Source organism: Lepeophtheirus salmonis, chromosome 2 (genome assembly GCF_016086655.4).
Source record: "Lepeophtheirus salmonis chromosome 2, UVic_Lsal_1.4, whole genome shotgun sequence".
NCBI classification, from domain to species: Eukaryota; Metazoa; Arthropoda; class Copepoda; order Siphonostomatoida; family Caligidae; genus Lepeophtheirus; species Lepeophtheirus salmonis.
Window position 1 is genome coordinate 4,170,356 of NC_052132.2, and position 25,823 is coordinate 4,196,178.

Sequence of the window (25,823 nt, forward strand, 5' to 3'; positions counted from 1 at the left end):
AATGCCGAGCATCATTACTGAGGCCGGAAGTTTGGTCGGGCCACTTCACAGAAGTTCAAGGTGACATCTTCAAAACTCACAAACGATCATTTGGCCTATTGACAACGGGATCACTGCAAATTTCTCCTCGTTCGAGAAAAAAAAATCTGAGAGGAATAATGGCCTCTTGGCCAGACAATTGAAGGTTTAAGAGGTCCTTTGTGTGTGTTACGGCTTCAATAACTATAATAACTATTGATTTTATCTGGAAGGCGTTCCAAGACCTGAATTTTGTTGTATATTATTATTAACTCAAGTAATTGTGAAGCTTTTTGCTGAGATCAAATTATAATTGTTGTCGTTGTTGATTTAGCAAATGTCGTTCAATATGTCGGAGAGACTTGCCACAAGCTTTCTTACGGCATTACACAGCGTGAAAGAGCTCCTTCGCCAAGTCCGTTATCGTCATGTTCGGATTTTTCGAAAAACTTTTCCCCCCGGTTTCAGACTTTATTTTGATTTGGCTTCCGCTTCTATGACGATCACTGATGTCTTAGCCATTGTTGATCTTAACCCTAACTCTCCAGAAGTTGGGTCTTGTAGCCATTAAGTGTCTTTGCGATATCAGAATTGCTAAATCCAGCGCGGACATAAACGAGCTACTTCTTGTCTTTTTTCCTCCATTTTCGTTAATATTTATCCTAGAGACTTGGTAAGTAAGACGTTCAAAAGGTTAAATAAAACTGACCAAAATATCTTTAAAGCTCAATTAAAGCCACGTTTTAAAACTTTGTACCAGCCCGGTAAATAAATGTGCGTCTGAGCCTTCTTAATCATTAATATAGCCCCCTTAGCGGCACTGATGGATTACAGGCGGCAGTGAAAGACTTGATACCCTCTGAATAGTATTCCTCTGTCATGGCATCCCAGTTCTGGCTGACGGTAGCTTTGAGGGCTTCGGTACTTGGATGATGAACACTGCAGGCCTTCGCCTCCACATGCATCCAAAAAGTGTAGTTTAGGTGTTTTTTTTAAACAAATTGTTTATGCTTCAATATATCGAAATATTAATTAATTTCAATTACTCAAGCTTCATTAATTAATGAATTAGTAAGTAATCAGATGTATATGTATTAACAAAACAAGTAAGAGTTTGAAGGAACAAAAATGCTCAGTTTTATCCCAAGAATAGCATGACCGCCGTCACTCATACTGGTGGAAAAAATATATTTTGGGTGTATTTCTCTACTTAGCCGAAATGACAACTTCACCACGTCAAAGGGTCCTCCGAAAAATCTTGGCCGACAACTTTTTTCACCCAGAGCATCTCACTAAAATTGATGTATCTTCCACCACGACATTGATCCAAAACATACGCTAAAATTAATTAACACCTTTACTTATGCTAATAGTCAAGTGAAAAAGATTCATAATGTACTTTTTTATAGAAATAAATTTAGCTAAATGTAAAATATAATCATTTCCTTTTTCCTGACATAACCAATAGTTGTTTCTCGAAAGAAAAAAAACATAAATCAATAATATATATGAATAGGTCACTTTGTCGTCATCAATACAAAAACTTTTATAAACTGTAACAAATAAATATAAACTGATATAATCAATGCTGGTCATTGTTTTATTATATATTATGGATTTGTTTTACATCAATAAACTTTTATTAATATGATAACTGACAGGCAACTTTGTATGTATGCATATTATTCGATTTTTTAAGTACATTGTACAGAAAGTCCACACTTATTTGCAGTTAATCAATTATTCGCTGTTATATTCTTGAAATATAGTGTTTAGGAGCAAAACGAAGACATAATTTTGATTACTTTTATCTATATATTGTTTATTTTAACGCAACTTTTTTTAAGTATCAGCGTGTTAAGGTTTCAAATTTGACAATTCTCATCCCTTAACAGTTTGTATTTCCACATATTAGTTTAAGATGGAGTCAACTGAAGATATCTGTAATGTCATTGTCTATTCCAGGAAGCTTGTGGGTACTATAAAAAAGCTTAAGCAGGGTAGAAAAGACTTTATCAAGAACCCTAGTAGGTGGGAAAATAACAAAATTTGTACAAATGAGTTTCTGACATGTCTATGAGTGAAAATCGAGGCCAAGCCTGAACATCAAGAAATATTCTTACTTGAACATTATGGAGAGGGTGATGAAGCGCTGAATGAACGATAATTACTGAGGAAGCAATTACGTTATTAACAAAATTCAACTCCATCATGCACAAAAGTTCATTTGTCCGAAATTGGTCCAAGAAAAACTAGGTGGGATTTTGGAAATGAGAATTGTGGATTCCTTCATTACATGGCCTTTTGCATCTCGACTATGCCGTGTGATGCTTGTACGACATCTCACAAAATGAGGCGTATCTCGAAGCTACAGTTGAGAGGAGTTGACCAATATGTCCGAGGATTTCATCGTGCAAAGCGTTCAAAGGCTGTGTAGAGCTAATTTTGGCTTAAGAATTTTGGAAAAATAAATTATTTATCTACAATTTAACTTTTAGGAAAAACTTTTTTTTAACTATAAAAATTCTGCATAAGTGGTAGAGGAAGGAGAGGAATAATGGCCTCTTGGCCAGACAGTTGAAGGTTTAAGAGGTCCTTTGTGTGTTTTACGGCTTCAATAACTATAATAACTATTGATTTTATCCAGAAGGCGTTCCAAAACCTGAATTTTGTTGTATATTATTATTCACGGAAAGACTGTCCAACTTCTACCGACAACTCTTAGCAAACTATCATGAAGCAACATAAAGATAATTCACTAATACGAATAATATAGGTTTCAATCATTTGCAGGTCAACCGCAAATAACGAGGACTCACTGTAGTATGAATGAAAGGATTTTATCATTTAAAATAATAGACTTCTTCAAGGAGTGATTGATTTGGTAATAGGTACGTAGATTTGAAACCTTGCTTTCTAAAACTCAAGAGGTACAGAGAATATTTTCGGTATTTGTTCCAAATGAATAGTTTTTATAAAAAGTACTAGAATTCATCAGTATAATATACGTATATTTATTGACGTCTACTTTTCTCTAAAAAAGATAATCGCTTGTTATCCATCAAAGCTTCGCCTTAAAACCTTACGTATTAGTTCATCAAAATAATTAAACTAAATCGAGTAATTATTATTAGGTTCACGGGTTCTAAATGTCTCTTAATATGTAGGAAGATAGAAAGTCGTTCGTTGATTATACTCTTTGTAAGTTTCATTTTTTTTTTTTAAATTAACTCAGGCTTGCAAAAGATCATAATCCTTGGTAGTTATTTAAACAAGTACTGTTCAGGTTTTGGTAACCCAAAATGAAATGAAATGGATCTTTTATTTACTAAATCAACAACTGGTTTCTTCGTATTTTTCCCCCCTTAACCCTATTCGATGCTTCGTGAAAATGCAGCTACGTAAAATGAATTTGTACGACGTGTAAAATCAAAAAAGAACTTGTCTAATAACCAAAATTATTTACAAGTAACACTACCATTGGTCCTTCTCTTCTAGATATTGTCACTTTTTAATTTATAAATTTTATCATTTTGAAAAAATTATATTATAAAGTTGATATGCCATCGTGTGTGTTGCGATATAAATCATTCAATTAGAAAATAATTCATGTTCAGTGTATTTACAAACTGAAAATCAAATATATCATTTGTTATAGATATGACGTAAAAAACTAGAAATCGGCTAAGTTTTCCAGATATCGGCTAAATGATAACTGTTTTGGCTCGGAATGTTAAAAGTTGGCTAGATATAGCTAAAAACCAACTTCGTTCTCCCAGATATAGAATAGATCTAAATAAAGAAGAAATAAAGTTCAGTGACTAATCAAGGACCAAACTTTATAAGCTTTAGACTAATATGCAGGACTGAAATGGACAGGACTGCAGTGTTTAGTCTCAAATAAGGACCGTTGCAACACTACACGTAACACACAGTAGGACGCTGCCGTCCCCACTCTTTTTCAGCCAGCCAAGATACTTTGATTAATTTTTAGGAATCCCACTGAGCAGGCAGTGTAAAATTTTAGTAACCCACGTAAAAAAGTATATAGATGATGGATGTCAGGCTAGTGATTTTTGGGAATATGATTTTTAGTTTATAACGTTATGGAAAGCAAAGTTAGTTTGAATGAGAAATACATTTTAATGAAAGAATATCACCCCAAGATACTTCAACACAAAAAAAAATACAAATTAATATAGTATATAAAAATAAATAATAATAATCATTTGAAACTGCCGCTTTCAATGCCTTTTCAGTTTAAGGATTTACACGCTTTGGTAGGGAAGAAGACAAAAAAAGAGAAGTAGAAGCGGGAGGGGGGGGGCACTATAACGAAACGATTATTTTGATATTGAACCAACCTCTCGTATCTTTCTTTTTATTATTACTATTTTTCTTCCTCCTTTTATAATATGGTTCGTGTCTACAAAGTATTCAGTAGTACATTTGCAGTTGTACCAGTGGAGAAGGTGGTGGGGTGATCATGATGATCGGATCGTTCGTCGTCGTTGTTGGTTGGTTATAGGACACAAGAGGAGGTAGTGAAAGGAAAAAGACGAAGAAGAGATCCTCAAACAACAGGGGACAGGGGATTTGAAGACACAAACAAAGGTATTGTATACACTAATTGAGGTTGTAAATTGTTTTGCAACCCACAAAGTCTAGTGTGATGCTTTAAAAAATCCATAAAGGTTAATATTCGTGGGTCAAAAATGTATTATATAATAAAAATATTCATTTCTTTTCTTTTGGAAAAGAAACACCAATAATCATTTATATTTCAAATTAATTTCTTTTTGCTTAAAAAATTTATGCAAAATCTAAGCGTTATTCCTTTCTAAACAGAGTCAGCAAACATTTGTAGTTTTTTTATCTTTGAAATGCAAGGTTTGAAGACTCTACATTAATTACAAGCCCATTTTAAGGAGTCTACTTTTTTTTTAATAAGGATCAAAAAAAGTTATCTATGAGTCAAAAATAAATTAAAAGAATATAAACATTTATCTGTATATTTTTTATTTTTTTGTGAATAAAACACCAATTATTTATGTTTTAAAAAAATTATATTGACTTAAAAATTAATGCAAAATCAAGACATTATTATTTTCTAATCAGACCCATAATTTTTGGTAGTTTTTTACCTTTCTCAAGCTTTTATGATAAATTTTTAAGTCCATTCTGTGGAGAATATTTTTTTTAAATGATCAAAAAAAGTTATCCATGGTCAAAAATTTATTTAAGAATCGAAACAAAGTCTACAAATACTCCAAAATTTCACGTGAAATTTTTTGGTATTCATCAGCATCATGTACTATTAGATTTAAAAATGAAATTTAAAAGATGTATTTTTCAGTAATTTTGATAACTGTTATCTGTGTTCTTGCATGACTGAAATGTTTCGTGCTCAAGGCAAGGAATGTTGATTTTGATTTAATTATCACTGTTCAATATTATTATTTTCAATATATTACTTTTACTAAAGAATGGAAAATTTTATATTTCCTAGCCACTAAGTGTAAGTCGACTTTTATAGGCTTTTATTATCGGGGTTGAGAAAAAAAATAAACAAGTATATATCATTATAGGTATGAATGCCTGATAAATTGAATATTTATGGATATTTTTCTATATTTTAGAGTCAAGTGTTACAAAATGGCGGCTATTATAGCTCAAATGAACCGGGCAAAATGGGAACGGAAGAAAAACAAGAAGAAGCACATTGCCACTAATAAAAGCGGTCTGTTTATCCCTCCATTTGATGATGGACCCTTTGTACCTGAGAAGCACAATAAATACCTCAGAAATCATAAAAAGTACCTGCAAAAAATTAGAGTAAGTCTTTCATGAAAAGTTATATTTTTTCCTTCATTTTTCCTTTTCCATTAACTCTGTCAAGACATTGTGTAGTCAACCCCGTACAAAGACAAGGTCCTTGAAATTATTGAAGGACTTGAATTATTGACTTTCTACAGTACATATGTACATGCTTTAAAGGACCATGAAGGAAGAAATTATTTTTTTGCTTCAGTATGATCTAAGAGTAATGCCATTAGCTTAAACAAACACTTTTGTAAGTCATGCAATAATTTATATACATGTATTAATGTTTAGTTCCATAATTTGATATTTCAAATACAAAGGGATAAATATCTAATTATTTTACATTTCAAATTCCAATAATTCATTTTTTTTTTATGTATTTGAATATTGTGATTATTTGAAGGGGTTTCCTTAATGAAGTATTAATGTTCTTTGGTATAGCGTTACTATAGTAGTATCAGCGTACTAATTCATAAAAAATAGTACTCTACTTCACGGGGAAAAAAAATCCTGTAATTTATTTACTCTTGCCCTGAACAAGACTATCCGTTATTATAAAAAAAAAAAAATTAGCCCTCTGTTAGTGAACTGGGATATAATATAGCCCAAGATTAATAATAATGCTTCTTATTCCTTTGAATCTACATTTTTTGTCTAATACTTTTGAGTATACTCCTCAAACATTAAATTAGATTATTTGTTTTTCTTTATTGATCGTCTTAATGTCTTGTTTCAGATTTATTCTTATATTTAGTCAAAATTTGGTGAATTTAATTAACTGTCTCGCATAAAAAGCTGTACCTTTGTTTTTTCTTTTATTGAATTTTATATTTTCGAAACTTATTGGTACTAATTTGATTTCTAAATTCATACAATAGTGCTTATTTTATAATTATTGCTCTCTCTTCTGGAATAAATAAATAAATTATGATAGCCTTCGTAAATAAAAAAATATTTTCATGTAGGAACTTTAATTTGAGTCTGATCTTCAAATTTCATATTATTGATATTTTGTTAGTTTCATATAATTAATCATATGTATTTGAAATAACTCTTAATGAGGTAATTGGGTTTTTCAATTGATATACCATATTTAAAGATTCATCCGTATATAGATAGGTACAATAAACTTTACAAAATAACTTTGTAAATGGTGAAAAAATTAAATTAAGATGTTCTATTAACTTTCTGTTAGAGAACTGACACGACACAGTTGCAAGTAAATCTGTCAAATTATTAAAATGTTTTATTTCTTTTGAATATATATTTTATCCGTGATACCTTTCAGAATGCTCCTGAATCATTAAATCTGGTTATATGATATTTTCTTTATAAATTGGTTATGTTTTGTAAAGGATTTATTCCTAAATTTAGCAATATTTTATCCAGGTTTAGTGAATTTATTAAACTGTTTTGTTTGAAAGGCGTTCCTTGTTTTCCCTTTTGATTTATTTGATTTTTTTTTAACGTAATGAATTTTAAATTTGAAATATTGTAGCTGTTATTTAATATAATACACGCAACTTGATCAAAACTGAGGGATATAAATTTGATAAGCAAAATTCCAAATTATGAGTCCAAAAATGAACAGAATACTTTAAAAAATGTTACAACATCCAATTTATATAATTATTATAATAGTTCAACTTTGCTATGATGTAATAAAGACGTTATATTTATTTTTTATCCAGTTCACTAACTAGTTTTATGAAAATGAGCATCTAAAGTATCAAAGATATTAATAAATAAACTATTTTATTAAAATTACTTTATTTTAAATTAAGATGCCTCAAAGGATTGATTTTCAGGAAAAAAAATAATTTATTTAAATTAAAACATACTAATCAATGTTTAATAAGGTTAAGTGACATACTCAATTTTGATAAATAAGCTCAAATATCTGATTTGGCATTGAATTCAGAAGCTTTTTGATTAACTTGATGGTGAAGGGATATCCATCTTCTTTTAAGATTGTCCTCTCTAATGAAATGACACACATTCATACATATAGACATTTCGGAAGGAACGTGAGGAACCTCACGTGACGTTCCTGTTGTCGGTTTCATTTTCAGAAGGGGATAAAAGATTATACTTAGCCCTTCGGCGTATAAAAATATATTTGAGGAACCGATTCAATAAAGATCGTGTCACAGCAGTTGTAATTTTGAACATTAAACGTGAAACAATTAACTTTATTGAGGCAAATAAGATGGAGGAGATCATCGACTAATTCACGAAACAAAATTATGCTAGTTAGCATTTTCTTCTTGACAATTCTTGATGTCTGTTAGTTGCATAATTTAGTGTTGCATGAAAAGTGCGTCAAAAATATTTGTTTTTGATTTTATCAACAAAAAAAAAAGATTCATATCTAACTGAGTTATCTTTTTTCTAATTTGAACACATATACGCACATATATTGGGTGATTAAAAACTTGTTTTTAATCACCCAATATATGTATTGTAGGGCTTAATATTGGATGTGTTGTCCCTAAGTGAGAGCCAGGGGTTCTCATACACTATTTGTGAAAGCCAAGATGTAGTGTAAATTAAACCAAATTCAAGAGGATTATTTTAAACATGTAAGATGGAACATTTTTTCGGTAACCAGATTATTGGTCTCAGATTATGTGTCCCCAGGCGCATTTAGGACCTAGGGTAGGTAGTTAACAAGGTTTTGACATGTAATGTAATAAAAAAAAACTGGTTCCTCCACTTCCCATATGATTCAAGTGCCTATTTATTCATTAGTTACTATCATAAGTGCTTTATGCTCTGGACATATCCAACCTGTTGCAAAGAAGACTCCCCAAAATAATGTTTGATACAGTTTCCTATATTATAATAAAAGTTTTTTTGAAGTTATCGAGATTATAATGTAAATCAGTAAAAGACCCTATTAAAGAAAAAAAATCTGAGTGAACGAGTCTTAAGTGCACCTTATATCTGGTTGTCTGATTTAAATCAATTTCTTATTGATAGACGCCGAAATATATATTTTTTCTAATTGTGATCTGAAATTCAAGGATGTCAATATAAGTGACATAATGAGTGCTGAAATGCTAAAAATAGTTATTAATTTATGTAATTGCAAATTATACAAAGCAAAAACCAATGTTACAAGAACGTATGCATCGGCATATCTAAAAAAATTAGTGTTGGTTCCTTGCAAGGAACGGTACAAGATGAGTATATGAGTATGTAGTTATAGTTTTCTTTGATATTTTGTAAATATATTATATAGAAGAACAAATTTTAAAATAATTATGATGAAAAAGTATAACAGAAATTGTTAAATTATTTTGTGTGATATTAATAAAAATATTTTTGATGTTAGTGTACACTGATAAGTGGAGACTTATATACTCTATTTAATTTATTGTTCAAGTACCATCATGACTTATATTTTTGATTCTTTCCAAAAGTTTTAATGAAGTGAAAAAATTATGAAAATATAAAGAAATTGTTTTGTTACTCTGTGGTTTTTAAATTTTTTCCAAAGCTTGAAGAAAAACTTTTCCTCCTAAACTATAGACATTGCTTCTTTTAAATGTTTTATATTTTCCTTTGTATAATGATATATCAAAGGGTTAACCCTCTGGATTAGCAGCAACGCAAGCCTTGTATCCCACCGGATGGGCTTGCCTCTGATAAATTTCTTTGAGGGGTGACGTCCAAAGTTGGGAATCATAGCTTCGTCAATGGATACATTACATGGGAGTAACACTTCTCCAAATTTATTGAAATTTGTATTTAAGGTCAAGTTATGCCTGAGACTTTGCAAATTTGTCGTTTGATATTTTAAATGAGATGTTTGTTGCATGAAAATACTTCATAATTTCATCAAAACGATCTCGCCTCATAGACGTTGCAATATGTGTCTGGTAAATTCATTCCATGTCTTTTCATTTCTATTAATTTTATTCCCAGTAAATTTATTCCCTCTAAAATTCATCCCCGGACATTTCATTCCTACTTTGAACAGATATATTTAGTAACATCATATGACTTATGTTTCTAAACTAATTAGTATTTTTTGTGTAGGGATGAATAGGGAGGCCTGGGCAGTGGCAATCGCCATTTGAGATGAGTGATGACTAGTGACGGATGGGAGACACTTCATGAATAGTTGATAGTGTTTATGGATTAGAAATGACGTCATGATAAATCTTAATAATGAGTAGGAATGGAATCCCGATCTGTGAATAATATTTATACCTTGGCAAATAGAAGTAAATTACTACTCTTCTTCTTCTATTTCCCAAAAGTATAAACACTATAAATCATTCATATCTATCTCCCATCCGTCACTAGTTATCGATGACTCATCGCTCATCTCCAGTGTCAATTGCCGACCACCCAGCCCTTCTTCTACAGCCCTAATCAAAAACTACTAAGTAGTTTACGAACCTAAACAATATAACGTCACTATATACCCCTCTTCAAAGTGGGAATGAATTTACTTGGAAATAAATTAATGTGAATAGAAAGGGAGGGAATGGATTTACTAGGAATGAAATCACCTAACAGCGTTGCAATAGCGTCTTAATATATATCTGTCTGCAATTACTGAAAAAAAGTCGCCGACGTGGCACGCAGCAATTACCAGACACTAACAATATTCTAAAGAAACATTTAATTTCGTTTAAAATATTGTAAAGCCATAGTTAACTCCTTGAATTGCTAATTTTTGGATGATTTGTCTTAATGTTCTATGGCCTCTTCAGACAGAAACAGTTTAAAAATTTCAAAATGAATTCTTTGAAAGTCAGCACTTGATGGTTTGCGATTAAATTCAGTCAATTTTGAGTTATCAGAGATGTCTTCAGTTAACTAATTTCTGGAAACCTTTTTAGCATGATGTATATTGGTTGTATTTGTGTCCTCTTCAATAAACAAAATTTGACAGAAGCCAATACATGGAAATGTGAAGCAGGAAGGTTTTCTTAGTTCACTTTATCTGCTTTGCCAAAATCATCATCAGTAATATTTCCATCATTAGGAGGCGTAATGAATACATTTGGAGTTCAAGTAGATTCATTATTTTGATCTGACGAATCACTATCATCTCAAGACCAATCCGACCATTTATTTAGTTTATTTAGTACTTTGTTTCAAGTTAAATGGTATGAATGCCGATCGTTGCATTCATACAGTACTGTCATTTCAGAAATTGAAATTACTTAAGGGGAGACATAGTAGTAGAAATATTTCTGAATTTCAACAGATAAGATGTTAATACAGTATACAAAATACCACAAAGTATTATTTTTTAATATTATCAAATAAAATTATCTTTTGATCGCAAAGACATTTTTTTGGTCATCCCACACTCTCCAGACAATAAATGATAATAATTTTAAGAAAAATAATAAAGAAGGAATACAAGTCAAGACACATTACTTTCATATTGCACAGTATTAATTAAGTACAATCATTAGTTTTACAAGAACAAAGGGTTTAAATTCGTCATTTTTTATATTGTGCTACTGCACCGAGCGGCTTAAACGGGAATATATATAAAACATAATTTATATTATGAATTTTATTAACTTAATTAAAATTATTTATGACTTGGCCTAAGTTATAGATTATAAAGGCTTTTGTTTAATTTAAAACAAAAAGCAGGGGAGTCCAAATCAGTTAAAAGGTTGAGGTTACAACAAATTTTCACCTTAAGCAATTATGGATATTGATATTCACAGAAATGTTCTCTTATCAGGGGGGATCAAAACCAATCAGCTAAGATATTATATAAATTTAAACTCTCAAGTCTTATTCATCCTGACCAAATAAATTATCTGAACACAAATACAATCACACTTGTATTTAGCCGTGATACAAGGTAAACTGAAAAAGGTACTGCTTTTTAAAGGTAACCGCTTACACCAAGTGTCCTATTTGTAGCAGTTCCAAATGTGAAAACTTAATTAGCCTACTAAATATGGTTACACTTAAAACGGTATCTGTAAGACCAGGGTTGACCTAGATTTTTTAGGAAATAATTAAACCAAGTGTTCTTTTATGGAAAAATGTAATACTTTACATCGATACTCACAGAGTCTGAAATTAATGGGTGTGTTGCTATGTAGTCGCTTGAACGATCATTGTTACCGTTTCAAAAAAATATCTTCTTTCTTTCCACGCTTCAAAAATAAACGAATGAATGGGGACAAAATGGAATCGACGTAGTTCATGGATTATTTTCTTGAACTCAATGTACGTAGGTTCGCGTCCGGTCATTCATAGAAAAAGAAATATACTATACGTATATGGACTTCACATGATTCTGATGTTAGATGGAGTAATTGTAATACTTTAATGTTTACCTATATTTAATCAGTGCAGCTCAATCTAATCAATTAAAGCAACATTAAAAAAAAAGTGATTGAATAAATGACGAACGAAAAGTATTTAGACAATGAACGAACGGATAAAGGGTGAACAGGTCGGAATTGAAAATAACTTTTCCCAACTTTGTTGTCCAAGAGTAAGAAGTTGGAAGAGATCCAACCTGGGAGACGCAAATATTCCCTTCTACTACTAGTTATTTGTATTTATGCTAACGTCGAATTTTGTAGTTGTTAGTATATAATATATCGTTGAGAGAAGAGATTCAGTGTTATCTTTTGACAGTCTAAGATAGCCAGATTTAAGCACAAGATCAGACATTCTTATTTCTTGGACGACATTGTGAAATCTTCTGGATCTCTATGATTTTTGAATATGAATATAACCCAGACACTCCTCCATCTAAAAATTATTTTTTTAGTTAAAAGAAGCGGAAAGACTCGTGTGTTCAATTAGTTTCAAGAGACAAGAGGGAGGCCTCACAGTTTTTAGACAGGAGTCATCCGACTCATGTGTTGTGGGAGATGCATTTAGCTCTAAAAAAGTTCAAGCTTGATCGCCGCTTAGTTTTACCTTAACATTTTTGTGCAAACTCAATTATCTTTTATTATTTACGGTAGAAAAAAAGCGAGGACTTTTTTTTTAAACCTTCTATTATGAATAAAACTATAATCAGTGATGAAGCCAGTTGATGTGATAATTAAATCTTTGTACCTGTTAAAGAGAGTTTCTGTTCATCCAGTAAACTTAGAGCATCGATCCATATTATACCTAGTTGCAAATGAAGTTAATCACAAGAGTTTTGGAGTTACCCAACTCAGCTACAATGTCCTGGAAGTAGCCTATATGCTGATGAAGTACAACGACACGTCCTTACTCAACAACAGTTAGTTTTGACCATCTCCTCCTTACTCAAAGTTGTAAAGAGTGTGATCATCGAGCAATAAATATAAAAAGCCGACAAGTTGGGAAATTTATGGATTTTAATTTCAGCTGTCAACAAAAATGTATATAGTATACAAAAGTATTGGGAAAGATAAGAAAGTCACATTAACAACAAATTGATAGTTCATTTTTTCTTCTTTTTGGGATACTGTTTTGGTCAATCATTTAATCAATTTAATTAACTATACGGATGTAAAATAGAACCAATTATAAGGGTAAAAGTTAATTAGTCTTAACTTATCCTCCAAACCAAGTATATCCCTACCCCATTTATTTCTATAGCAGCTGAATTCTTCTAAGGGGGCTGTATTTTCAAAAAGACGTCTGTCACACGATGCCAAACTGTGATAAAAAATAACTTGTAACCTAAATACATATTTATTTCTATGAGTGTGATATGCAGATAAAAACTATGAGTTGCCCCTCAAAAAAAAAAAAAAATCAACCTTACACTTTATTTTGAGACATTCCAATTTTAACAATATAACTTTTAGTCATTTAAATAATAACTTTACTATGTAATTGATATCTCACATATTCATTAACGTTAACAAACCATATTTCCATTGAAATTTTCAATTTAATGAGTATATAATTTACAAAGTTATTAAAAAAAAGTTTAACCTCCTTATTTTTCTTTTGATAATTATATATTGTGTTTCTGTTTTTGTTTTTGTATTCACTTAATCAACGTCAACAAAAAACATAATTTTTCCGATACGTTCTTCATTTACTTTAAAAAGATACTGTACAAATAAACAAAAAATTTAAATGGGATACATGTTGGGTTGTGCAAAAGTTTTGAACAATTTTTAACAGTTAAAAACTCAGTATATACTACAACAATTTTATTTTTTGGCATTACTTACCTGAGCTTATTACCATGTCACATGATCAAGAAGGGAAAAAATTTTGCAACCTTGCTTGCCGTGGAATTATCTATAAAAGAAGTTATTTTGGTCAATTATGGACCAAAAGAAACTGTTTATCTTGTAAAAGAGAGTATGGATAAGATTGAGGATCTCGGGAAACCCCTCAGGAGTGGCTGTCCAAGAAAATAGAGGACTTTATTCAGGCCATTAAATAGCAGCTGGATCTCTCTATAACGGATATGCCTATGGTTTTCAATGTATCAAGGTCTATAGAGTCAATACGAATCAAAAAGCTGATGGTGTCTCACTACGATCCCAAAGAGGGATTGTCCTGAAAGCCAAAATGGTTAAAAAATGAGCCATCAGTTCATTTCTTTTTTTTTTGTGTGTGTGTTCTTGTCCTACCAATCACGACATATGGATCCCCTGGATTATAGTATCTGGTGGGAAGTAAAGTTCTAGTCCCGTAGAATCCGACACCTAATTTTTAAGGGTTTAATGGACTATTACAAAGAGGAATGGGCTGCCATGTTAGAGGCACGTGCAGCAAATATACATATTTTTGATTGAAGTTTCGCTACAACAAATCTGTATTGATAATGCATAGATATTTATTAAACTAAGCAAATGATTAATAAGCATTTGGCTTAATAATTCTATCTAAATATTAAATGTCAATTAAACTTTCATTAATTCAAATGATGACATAGATTTATTCGAAAGAGACTTTACTCTCACATCCCTAAAAAAACCCTTAAATGTATATACCTAATTTAATTTGAAATACAAGTTTCATAATATATGTATAATAAGAAAATAAGGTATAAAATAGGTCAAACAAGGTACCACAACTGTCAAAAATAAGAGAATAAGTTGTTCTTTTTATTTTTGCAAAAAAAAAACAAAAAAAAAAACACTTTTTACACAAAAATATATAAATCAATTTATAATTGAACTTGCCCTCATATTGCATATTTTAAAAAGAATTTTTTCCATGTTGGTACTTTTGTTTTATAACATTAAAAGTAAGGCTTGTTATACAGGATGTAAAACCAAGTCAAATGGTTCAGACTTTCTAATTTCCACAACATATATTTATAATGAAATTACGCTATGCCTTTATAAGGTGAAATATACATTGAAACGTTTAAACAAGGAGGCTCCGGAGTGGCTGGAATGGATCATTGGGAAATTTTAGTGCTTACCCCCAAAAATTACTGAGCTATAGTAAAAATTTATGCTGCAAAATAGACCATTAGAAAAAATTCAGTTTAAAAAAAATGATTAGCTGTAAAATTTAGGTCCAACCCAAAAATTATAATTCTGCAATTTTCTAAAAAAATTGGTCTCTTTCAAAAAAATTAAGGCCTAGTCAAAATAAAATTCCATGGACGGCCCTGCTCACTTCATAGCCAAAACGTCGCAACAGGCGATTTAAAGCCTATTATATTTTCAAAGGTGGAAATCAGATGGGCTGTGGTGATGATTTTGGTGCACAACGATCTAGATATCATCAATGATTAGGTTCCAAATATGACAGGGATCTACATGATAAGCGTTGTAGAGTTAACGAAGTACGTAATGGAGTGAGGAAGCTCAATTGTCAACGCACTCTCAAGAAATTATTCTTTTGAGCTCAATGTGCTTAGATTCGATATTCTGTCGCAGCATACATATATTAAGCATATGGACTCTAAAGACAATTCCTAGATCAGATGGAATACTTTTAATATTCTAATGTTTATTTATACTTAATCAGCCTAACTCCATCTTAAAAACCAATGACTTCATAGTAGTGATCACAAGGAAGAATGTGCTCTTGCACAGCATGATGATTATCTTGACAAAAGAGTTCATCAGCAACGTGCAGCAGATCATTTTCAAAGCCATGGGTGTGGCAACAGGACTTTGCCCCTGCCACACATCCAAAATGACTAAGGATATTCTCCAGGAGCACTGCCGCAACTGGATCTCTAAGATTATTTGACCTCCTAGCCCTCTCAGCCTGTATCTGATGTATTATTTTGTCTGAAGTTCCCTAAAGTAAAAGGTCAACAGAGGTCCTCACACCACGAAGAAGTTTCTCAATTACCCCAATATCATGAAATGCCAGAATTTAGACCGGATTCTAATTTACAGGCTAACAGCACAATTCAGAATCCGAATCAAGGCCGTTATTGAAACCAACAGAGGCTATATTGAGTTAGATACATTTTCAATGATTGTATATCCAGCTCAGGTTTTGTTTTTTGAATAAATCTTTTAAAAATCACCATTTGATGTTATTTTTACAGTAGATAGATCAAATGCAAAGGATGAGTATTATTATGGTACTTTTTTACATACAAAGGTTCATATATGTATCTGTGTTTTACTAACCGATATTTTGTATAATTGATGAACTCGCATTTCTACATGGGAATGAATAAGAACAAATTCCGTAAAAAAAAAGAAGAGAAATACTAATTGATGATGATTATCTTTTAATTTATCTAATACATTAAATGTATATACACTATATACTTCTGAAGGTTTCATATTTCCCCCTGATGGGAGAAGCAATTGATATTAATTAAGAGAAGAAATGATGATGAGGAAAGGATGTAAAAAGGCAGCCATGAGAGGTAAATTTTATAATTTATGTTAAAGGCTCTTACGCAGACTACAACCACATACATACAATGTGTAGACACTCATATGTTCATGTGTACACGTATATGTACATCTTAATTGATTTCAATGATAAAAAAGAAAATGCATCTCTGAAGACGTGTTTCTCATCTTTTAGTTTCATTTTGTAAACTGATCTAAACTAGATTTATAAAAATGCTTCTGATTCCTCTGGCCCTATTTTCTATCGCGAATACTTTGTAGAAGGCTCTTGAATCATTCAATCAGATAATACACAATCAATTATTTCTTTTGATAAATCCTTGTTTAGGATTTATTCGTAAAATTCGCATTTTTTAATGAAGGAATAGTGAATTTAATTATCTGGTTCGCTATAAAAAGTTATTTAAAATTAAATATATATATTTATTTAATAAAAGAGCTCATTTCAATAACTTGGCTCACATTAGTTGAACTGATGGATATAAGATTAAAAATATAGGAAAAATATTTTATCTGCAATAATGAAATAATAAAAACAGTCTGTTTCAGTGTTCAATAATATAAAATAAAACACTATATTTAAAAATTGAGTCTCATCCACAACAAATAAATATACAAAAATAAAATAGATATTTATTTTTTTATTCGTATAAATATAAATCGAGATTTTCAGAAGCAAAAATTCACGAGAATAAAAATGCAGAGATATATTATCAAAACAGAGAGTAGGGCCAGACTTCAAGAGATAATTGAGCTAATGTCCTCGTTTACAAATTTGTTCTCAAGAGTGACTCTTTGATACACCTTCCTCCCTTCCAGAGGGACTGTACAGGGTCTTCATTGATAAGATCCTGGATGGTGTTGACGAGTTTCTCACTGAAGTGTCATTGGGACCATTATGGGCCTTCCTTCTTATGTCAAGCCAGCATCAACGCCCCCAAGCTCTATATACTTAGAGTATAATCATACAAAGTCTTTAACAATGTTAACAGAAATTTCATTACAGCGCGATCCCAATATTTGTCCTTCTGGCACGAATTCCAGTTATTTTAATTCACAAATAAAATATAACTTGAAAAGTACTATAACTATTCAACCAGTGCAATGTATGTAGTTATCCCTTTTTATGGCTACTAATTCTAGGATTCTCCTTCTTTTTAACATCAGCACTATTTTGTGGGATTGCCAATGTTTATTTAAAACTTATGGAAACATTATTACAATGGTTATTAACTTACTCAATCAACAACTAGACAAAGAAGACTTCCTTTATACTTCGGATTATGAAAATTAGATGCAATTAATATAAAACGAGTTATATTGTCTATAAATTACATACCTTAAAAGAAAACAAGCTCGATTGAATTTTACATATTGTTTATCGCTATGCGAGTGTTTTAATAAAAATGTAGACTCTTTCTTTTAATAAAGTAATAGTCTTTTTAATTTTCGTTTATCTATATATTTAAACAAATTATTTTTTTTTGTATCTTCTATTCCATGATTAAAAGATTATTCAAGTTTGAATGCATACCAATTAAGACCAATACAAAAAAAAATATTTAACTCCTGAGTAGTGATCTTCCCTTACTACAAAATTCAATTACATTCAAAACCTTATTGTAAGTCCTTGTTGGACTCAAAGTAGAATTGAGGATCGACATGAGAGTAATTTGTGCTAACATCTTTTTTTATTTTCTTGTTCCCCTCCTCCCTTGTTACAGCTGATTGTAGCTGAACTAATGAAACGCCATGAAAGGTAATCTGCTGTCCTTCCAAACATTCTTCACATTGTAAGGTTTACTATAATGATTTTCTATTTATTTTTTAACATGCCTAAAATACGCACAATTTTCATAACTAGGTGTCTTTGTCAGATGATATGTATGTGATCTATCAAAGTTGCCAATAAATACTTTTCTTTTTGATTTACACTTAAGAGGATTTGTACAATATTCACATCTCAAATTAAGACGCCTAATGTATAGTATATGGAATTTTTGTATCTTGTGACTATTAATCTCTTGTTTAATCCAAACCAAAAAACAAGACATCATTTTATTTTGAAACGGAAAATTATTGAGATTTGAAGACTATATATTATATAATAATTTGCTTTTCTTGGTTAAGTAATTTCCTCATTATAAAAAGATTGCATTCATTGAAAATCTACATTTTGCTTGTGCGGTCTCCAATTTCGAAATAGAAAAAGAAAGTAGAGGTGTTGGTAAAATTGTATAGCACATCTTCAAAAGTTGATATTTTGTTTTGAATATTGTAAAGTACGGATTATTTGGACACTGTGGTCTTAAAATTAGTTAATTGTTATAAAAAATAAATTTCTTCATTTTTTGAAAAGAAACTGTATGATCTATTTTAAAATAAAGAGCTCAACGACATTATTGAACTAACCTTAAATAAAGACTAATAGTCTTTTTGATATTATAATAAAATTTTACGAAAAAAATACAGTTCATATTTTTTATTTCACAGTTTCATATTTCTTAAAAATAGGAGGAGGCGTTGACGAGATAGTTCCTTGGCATGTTGATCATTGTCTTCTTTATGTAAGCACAAAAAAATAATCAATCAGGTTAAGATCCGAACTACTTGGGAAGGGGGAACATATTTCCTTCCCAATCAAGTCATAGCAGTGCTCAAGGGGTGATGGATCTGGAATCATCAGTCTCGAGAAGAGCCTTACATGTCTCTTTCGTGGTCCAAATTGGTAGGGCAGTGAGATTTGAGACCACACAATTTGGAATCTTTATATTGTTTTGGACAAAAACCATCGTCATAGAGTGCAACACTGTTCCATTTCATTAAATTCGATCTTCTTAATATCTGGAGTAGGAGTGATCATGATGCCGAAATTTTTACTAAAGTTTGTTAATAAAACAACTTTTTGCCAGAAAAAAAAGAGACGCCATCAAACACCCGTAGCATAACAAAATTGCCAATTATATACGACCTCCCTCAATTAATAAAGCAAAGTTTACCTATATGTATAAATTTTTGAATGACAAACACTCCTTTTTTTATCTAAGAAATAGCAATGTAGTCATATTAATGAAATCTTGCACTATATAGTGCTTCTTGATGTATATCATATATTTACATATCTTTAGTCTAAGAAATACCAATGGAGTCATATTAATGGCATTTCGTGGTAGTTTTGCGTAACGTTACGTATCTTTAGCTAAGGCTTAGTCAGATAGATCTCTAGAGACTAAAGTATACTCTGGGTCATCAGCCATTACGTCATATTTTTTCCCCCAAGCTGTTTTTATTATTCTTTTATTCTACAGATGAAAACATCTATGCATTGATTAACTACGTGTGAGAGTGTTCATGCAAAATTGTGTGTAACACTGAGGTTTCTTATATTTTTAGACAACGTTTGTCTGTGTGACAACACCTAATAAGTTTTGGGATTACCGAGTATTACTGTTAGTCTTATACAGCTATATTAATACTCAGATATAATTAATTAATTTAAGTTGGTTTTTTTATATTCATTAGACTATTTCACGGTTTTGAAGGAGTTATGAGAAAATCCTTTCTTGGATATTTTATACAGTATAATACTCCTTTAAAAATCAATCCTTGAATTCATCCTATAAAATAAATAAGTAAAACTCAATGTTTTGCCATTTTTTTCTCGTGGTATCAAGTGGAAACCTTTATTGAAGATTAAATGTCATACAGGGCTCAAAACAATCAGTCTATGAATATATATTTTATTGGAAAAATGTTCTCATTTTAGTAATTTTTTATGATTTACTGGAAATACATATTATACAACTTAATGATATAGTAATATTAGACTTACTCTTATTATATAAAAAAATTAATGTGCCATATATGAATACATTAAAAATATGATTATTTGATCATTAGTAAAAACTTTCTTTATTCTGCTTTTTACTTTGCCCAACATTATCCCTTCTTCGATAACAATAATTCATTTTTAAAGCAATTATGTTTGCTTTGTCCTGGAAACTGAGATTAAATCTGCATTCTTCTCTGATATTATATTTATTCGGGTTTCCACCTCCATTTGCTGAGTAATAGAAGCAGCAAGTAAAGGTTAATTGCTTTCTGAATTTATATTTAATAAGTTCTCCAAATGTCGTCATAGAAATTGCCTACAAATAAAACTAGTATATAATATTCCTGCTGAAACAACAAAGCATTTATAACATACATATTTTAAGGACTTCATCATAGAGGTTTGCTTGTATTTGAAAGATAAGTATAGTCAGTCCTAACTTTTTTGATGGCCTTTATCCATTTCTCACTCCTTTAGATTCGATGAAAACATAATATGTTCTGTTTTTTTCTGTTCCCAGAGTTAATTGTTTTAGATCTCATATTAATACAAAGATCTGACATGCTGACACAAATTAAAAACTAAATTTTAACAATTTTACATACGGATGCAGATAAATTAGGAAAATCTTTAAATGCTTATAACGAACGAATTTAATGGAATAGAAACATATATATTTTATTAATTGAACGCTACATTTAATAATATTAAATTAGTCATAATGGCATCTCCCTCTATTGATATCCACAGCCACACGAAACCAGAAGCTTGGGCAGCCCTGGGCAGCCTTGTGAAGATCTTGCATTGCCATTGTACTGACTCTGGTATAGCACTTTTAATTTACATTCCCTGGATGAATGGAGTAGCCCAAGGAAGAAATTACAACTTCCAACAAGACAATGTTCCTTTCTACTAGGCCAAAAAAGTATGGGATGTCTTGGCCACAAAATGTCCTCAAGTTTGGAACCTAAATTTTTGGCCTACAAATGACCCAGACCTTAAAGTATCAAGTATTATTCGTCTTTGGAAGCCCTGAAGAAGTCCATTACTAATACAATGGTAAAGATGAGTCTGCAATAGGTCGCCAGGGCCTGTTAAAGGTTCTGGGGTCATGTGGTCGAGGTTACCAAGACAGGTGGACTTCATTATGAATAACTGAATGTCATTTAATGTAGCATTCAATTATATCTCCCTATTTTCAACCTTCAAACGTATTAGAAAGCAAGGAAGACAATAGTTTTTATAGGGATCGATAGTGATGTAAATATGTAGGAAGTGTATTCAGAAGTAAGGTGACTTTGTATTTTTAGGAAAAAAATATTCATTTATTCATAAATATTTATGATGTTCCCTTTCGAAGTAATTCTCCTCAGATACAATAAACTTGTGATAACGCTTCTTTCAATCCTTGAACATATCTCATAAACACTTTTCAGTATAAGGTTGAGCTCTTCTGGTGATACAGTCTTTATCTCCTCAATCGTTGGAAATCTCCATCCTTTCATAGCCCTCTCCAATTTTTGATTTAAAAAAAAAGTCAAATGGGGCCAAATCTGGTGAATATGGTGGCTGAGGTATGATTATGGTCTTGCTTTTGGCCAAAAAATCTATCGCAAGCACGAATGAGTGAGCCGGGGCATTATCGCAAAGGTAATAAAAAAAACAGGGATCAAAATTGGCAGCCATTTTGGAAGAGTTTGTACAACATGTAATTATTTTTTTTCATGTAGAACAGTTTTGCCGAACACCAAAAAAAAATTCAAGTGTTTTGGAGTCCTTAATTTCATTTTACACAAACTCTGATGCAAATTCTTTGATCCATGTTTTTCAATAGCAAAAGATCCCCAAACTCGCAAAATATTTTTAACTTTTATGGCTCACACAAACAGCCCAAACATATTATATAGCTGAAACAGTAAATATACCTTCATGGCAAGTGTACTAACGTAAAAAGTAAATAAATCGAGTATAACAAATATACGTTACCTGCAAAATTTAAAAAGTCCCCTTACTTTTTGAACACACCTGATATGTTACACATCCAAGTTGCAAATATATACTTTTCCTTTTGATTTACAATTTCGAAGATTCAGACAATTTTCACATCTCTTATTATGATTATTAATTTATGGTATTCTGATTTTTTTTTATCTAAATACTCCTTTCTCTGGTGTTTTTAAGTTTTAAGTCACCAAACATCTCCGTATTGAAAAGGAGCTATGAAGATTATAATGTATTTATGTAAATGACTTTGATATTAATTATCTATACACTGTACAGACATTATAAAAGGAATAACACACCTTTAGTCAAATGGATTGAATGCTTATGGTGTAATAAGTGTAGTGAAAATAAATCCATTATTTTTCCAATTGATTGTTTTTGTAATGTGTACCTTGTGTTGTATATGTGCAATCTATTTACGCTGATTGTTATAGAAAGATAAGATATCATAATAATAAAAACTTATTAGAAAACTTTTGTAATTGTTTGACTCAGTGTTGTTTGCTCTTCGAAAATGACACCCATAAAGAGAAAATACATCAAATTTTAAATGTTTTCTTTGACAAAGGCTAAAACAAAAGCCAGGTGGCAGAAAATCTAAGAAGTGGTTATGGTTCTGATACTGTAACGACCCATCCTGAACAGTATTGGTTCCGTTATTTTTGATGTGAAGATGCATTACGTTGTGGAAAGCCAATTATCAAAAATATGAATAAAATAATGGAAATCGTCGAGTTTGACCGTCCTCTAAGCACCACTTTGATTTAACTGATTTTTTTTTTTTTTTTTTTTTTTGACAAAAATCAACATTATAATATAAATTTGAAATTCAATTAATAAAATCGATGTTAACTCGGACTGCACGTTCACGACGTCCCTGGAAACTTCCTATTACCTTCTTGGCCGTCTCACTCTGCCAAATCCGTAATGCCTTCCTAAGCCAAGTGATCATCCGGGTTTATTCATTAGAAACCCGTTCAGCATTGCCCTCTCAAAATAATCTAAAGAACCCATTCTAGCGAGTTAGGAAGCCAAGAACTCGGTGAGACGTACATCACATTCTCAGAATCAAGAAAATCGGATGTTATTTTGCTGGTGTGAGAGGATTTCCCGACTTCCTGCCAGATCCAAGGTGGGTCTTTTATGATGCAGAAAAAGAAGATTAAGATAGCAGCGCTTTTCCGCGCGGGATTGTTCCATAAGGTCATCGGGGAGCAGAATGGGGCCTCGGGGAAGACGATTCACAATGTTATCCATGAATGGAGGATATTGTAAGTCGTCTTCCTTAGCAATCGACAACTAATTATGTGTTCTACAACATTGTTCATAGGAAAATTGTAAAAAAGGACAATTCACCTCACAAAATTTGCATAATTGAGATGAGTAAATAATAACAGTTGGCCCGATACATATTAGTAAATTGTACAAGGTGCAACAAAAAAATAAATGCATAATTTTAAATAAAGTTTTAATAGTACTAGGAATGAGGATAATTCATTAATAGAATATTTCATAAATGATCGATATATTAATAGTGTAATTTTGGCTATTTAAAACAAATTTAATAGTATATTTAGTTATAACTGCATTTATAGTTTAAAGTTTAACCTCTTCCCCCTAAAATTAATGAATTTTTGCTTTTATCTCAACAAATTTTTGTCATTCAGATAGATATGTAGATAAACTTGTTTTCCAAAACATGTATTTTTTTCCTAATATTAGTGACATTTTTTTTCCAAAAAACTGGATATTTGAAATTTATTTTTTTGTGAATAGATATGGATTTTTGAAATATTTTCTGAAAAAATTTAATACGTAGAAATTTAATTTTTGAATTTTTTTCCAAAAAATTCTGTTAATATTTTTGATACTTTTTTTCTAAAATTTAATTTTTTATGAATAGGTATTGATATTTAACATATTTTTCCAACAAGTTTAATATTTCAATTTTTTTTGTGGATTTTTGATATTTTTTTCCAAACAATTTAATATGTGAAATTTGATTTTTGAAAATATTTATCCAAAAAAATTATTTTTTGTGTGAGTATATATAAATATTTGAATTTTCTTTTAGATACAAAAGAAAGTACGTCATCACATTCGATTATCTATTGCCAATCGATATGGGTATGACTCATTAAGGATCAACATTGGAGATGTTGATGAGGAAGAGGAAGATCTGAATTCAGAGGAAATTGAGATAGAGTGTCAGAAAAAAGAGCATTTATACCCGAAGATGATCACTGGGGTAGTTGGAGTCCTTTCTTGGACTATTGTAGTCGCTATTTTTATATTTCTTCTTCTTCGAGCTATGCAACTTCGATCTGGGAATGATTAATGTATTTATTTATTAATTTTATTACAATTTGCATATCAACCAATTCATGGATTCATAAGACTATTAACTTATTTTTCTGTAATTATTATTATTATTTTTTTATACATAGATTAACTCATGCATATGGATATATGCATAATTCACATGTTTGTAACATTCATCAAAATATCAAGAATCTTTTGTGTATTCAAAAGCATACTGCTATTGTTGTTAAGAAGTTGATAAAATTGATGCTATAAAATCAAATACTTAACAGATTTTGTTTCATTTTTTATTGCAGGGGAGTACGCAGGGGGTGGGCTGGAGAAGCTGTAGGGAGGGGGGCCCACCAAAAATTTCATTTTTTGTAAATAACTATGGATTCTTGAGATTTTTTCAAAAATTTCACTTTTGAAGTTTAATTTTTCAATTTCTTTAAGAAAATAAAAAAAATTTGTGAACAGATAAGAATTTTTAAATTTTTTTTCCAAGAAATTTATTATTTCAATTTGTTTTTTTGAATATCTATGTATTTTTCAAATTTTTTTCTACAAAATTAAATTTTGTGTGAATAGCTGTAGATTTTTGAAAATTATTGCTAAAAAAATGAATATTTGAATATTTTTTCCGTAAAAATTAATTTAGAAATTTTTTTGTTTATAGGTCTAAATTATTATGCATACAAATATAATCATAGAGTCAATATTCTAAAGAGCATGGATCCAAATGCGTGTTACCTCATTTATTATGTGATAACACACAATTAATTACTTTGTATTTTATAATTATTGATGAACATCGAGTATATCCTCTCCCATTTTTTTTGAGTTGGCAAGCTGAAAAGTGAATTTTCATTTCATTAGCTGTTGTCATTATTATTTAACTTCCTTCCCTACTCATTTAAAACCTCATTAGACGTTCGTGTACACTCATAAAAGACAAAGAGTAACTCCGAGGATTTGAGTTCTAATTGTGAGTCATCATTGGACACAGAGAAGACTTGAGGATCGACATCGGAGTAATTCTTCTCTATGTGGCTCTGTATTTC

General features: G+C 30.7%; 1 protein-coding gene and 1 long non-coding RNA gene across 2 annotated transcripts; both read left to right on the forward strand.

Annotated features, from left to right (window-relative positions):
* Window positions 1-4,457: 4,457 nt before the first annotated feature.
* On the forward strand, window positions 4,458-25,051 carry LOC121132585 (uncharacterized). The gene is made up of 3 exons (XM_040728014.2): window positions 4,458-4,632; window positions 5,658-5,853; window positions 24,533-25,051. Exons 2-3 carry the CDS (start codon window positions 5,674-5,676, stop codon window positions 24,794-24,796), a joined length of 444 nt encoding a protein of 147 aa, XP_040583948.1. The 5' UTR covers window positions 4,458-4,632; window positions 5,658-5,673; the 3' UTR covers window positions 24,797-25,051.
* Window positions 12,428-14,826, forward strand: LOC139907693 (uncharacterized). Its single transcript, XR_011784425.1, has 2 exons — window positions 12,428-13,293; window positions 14,037-14,826. It is a non-coding gene; the product is annotated as an uncharacterized lncRNA (long non-coding RNA).
* Window positions 25,052-25,823: the final 772 nt, after the last annotated feature.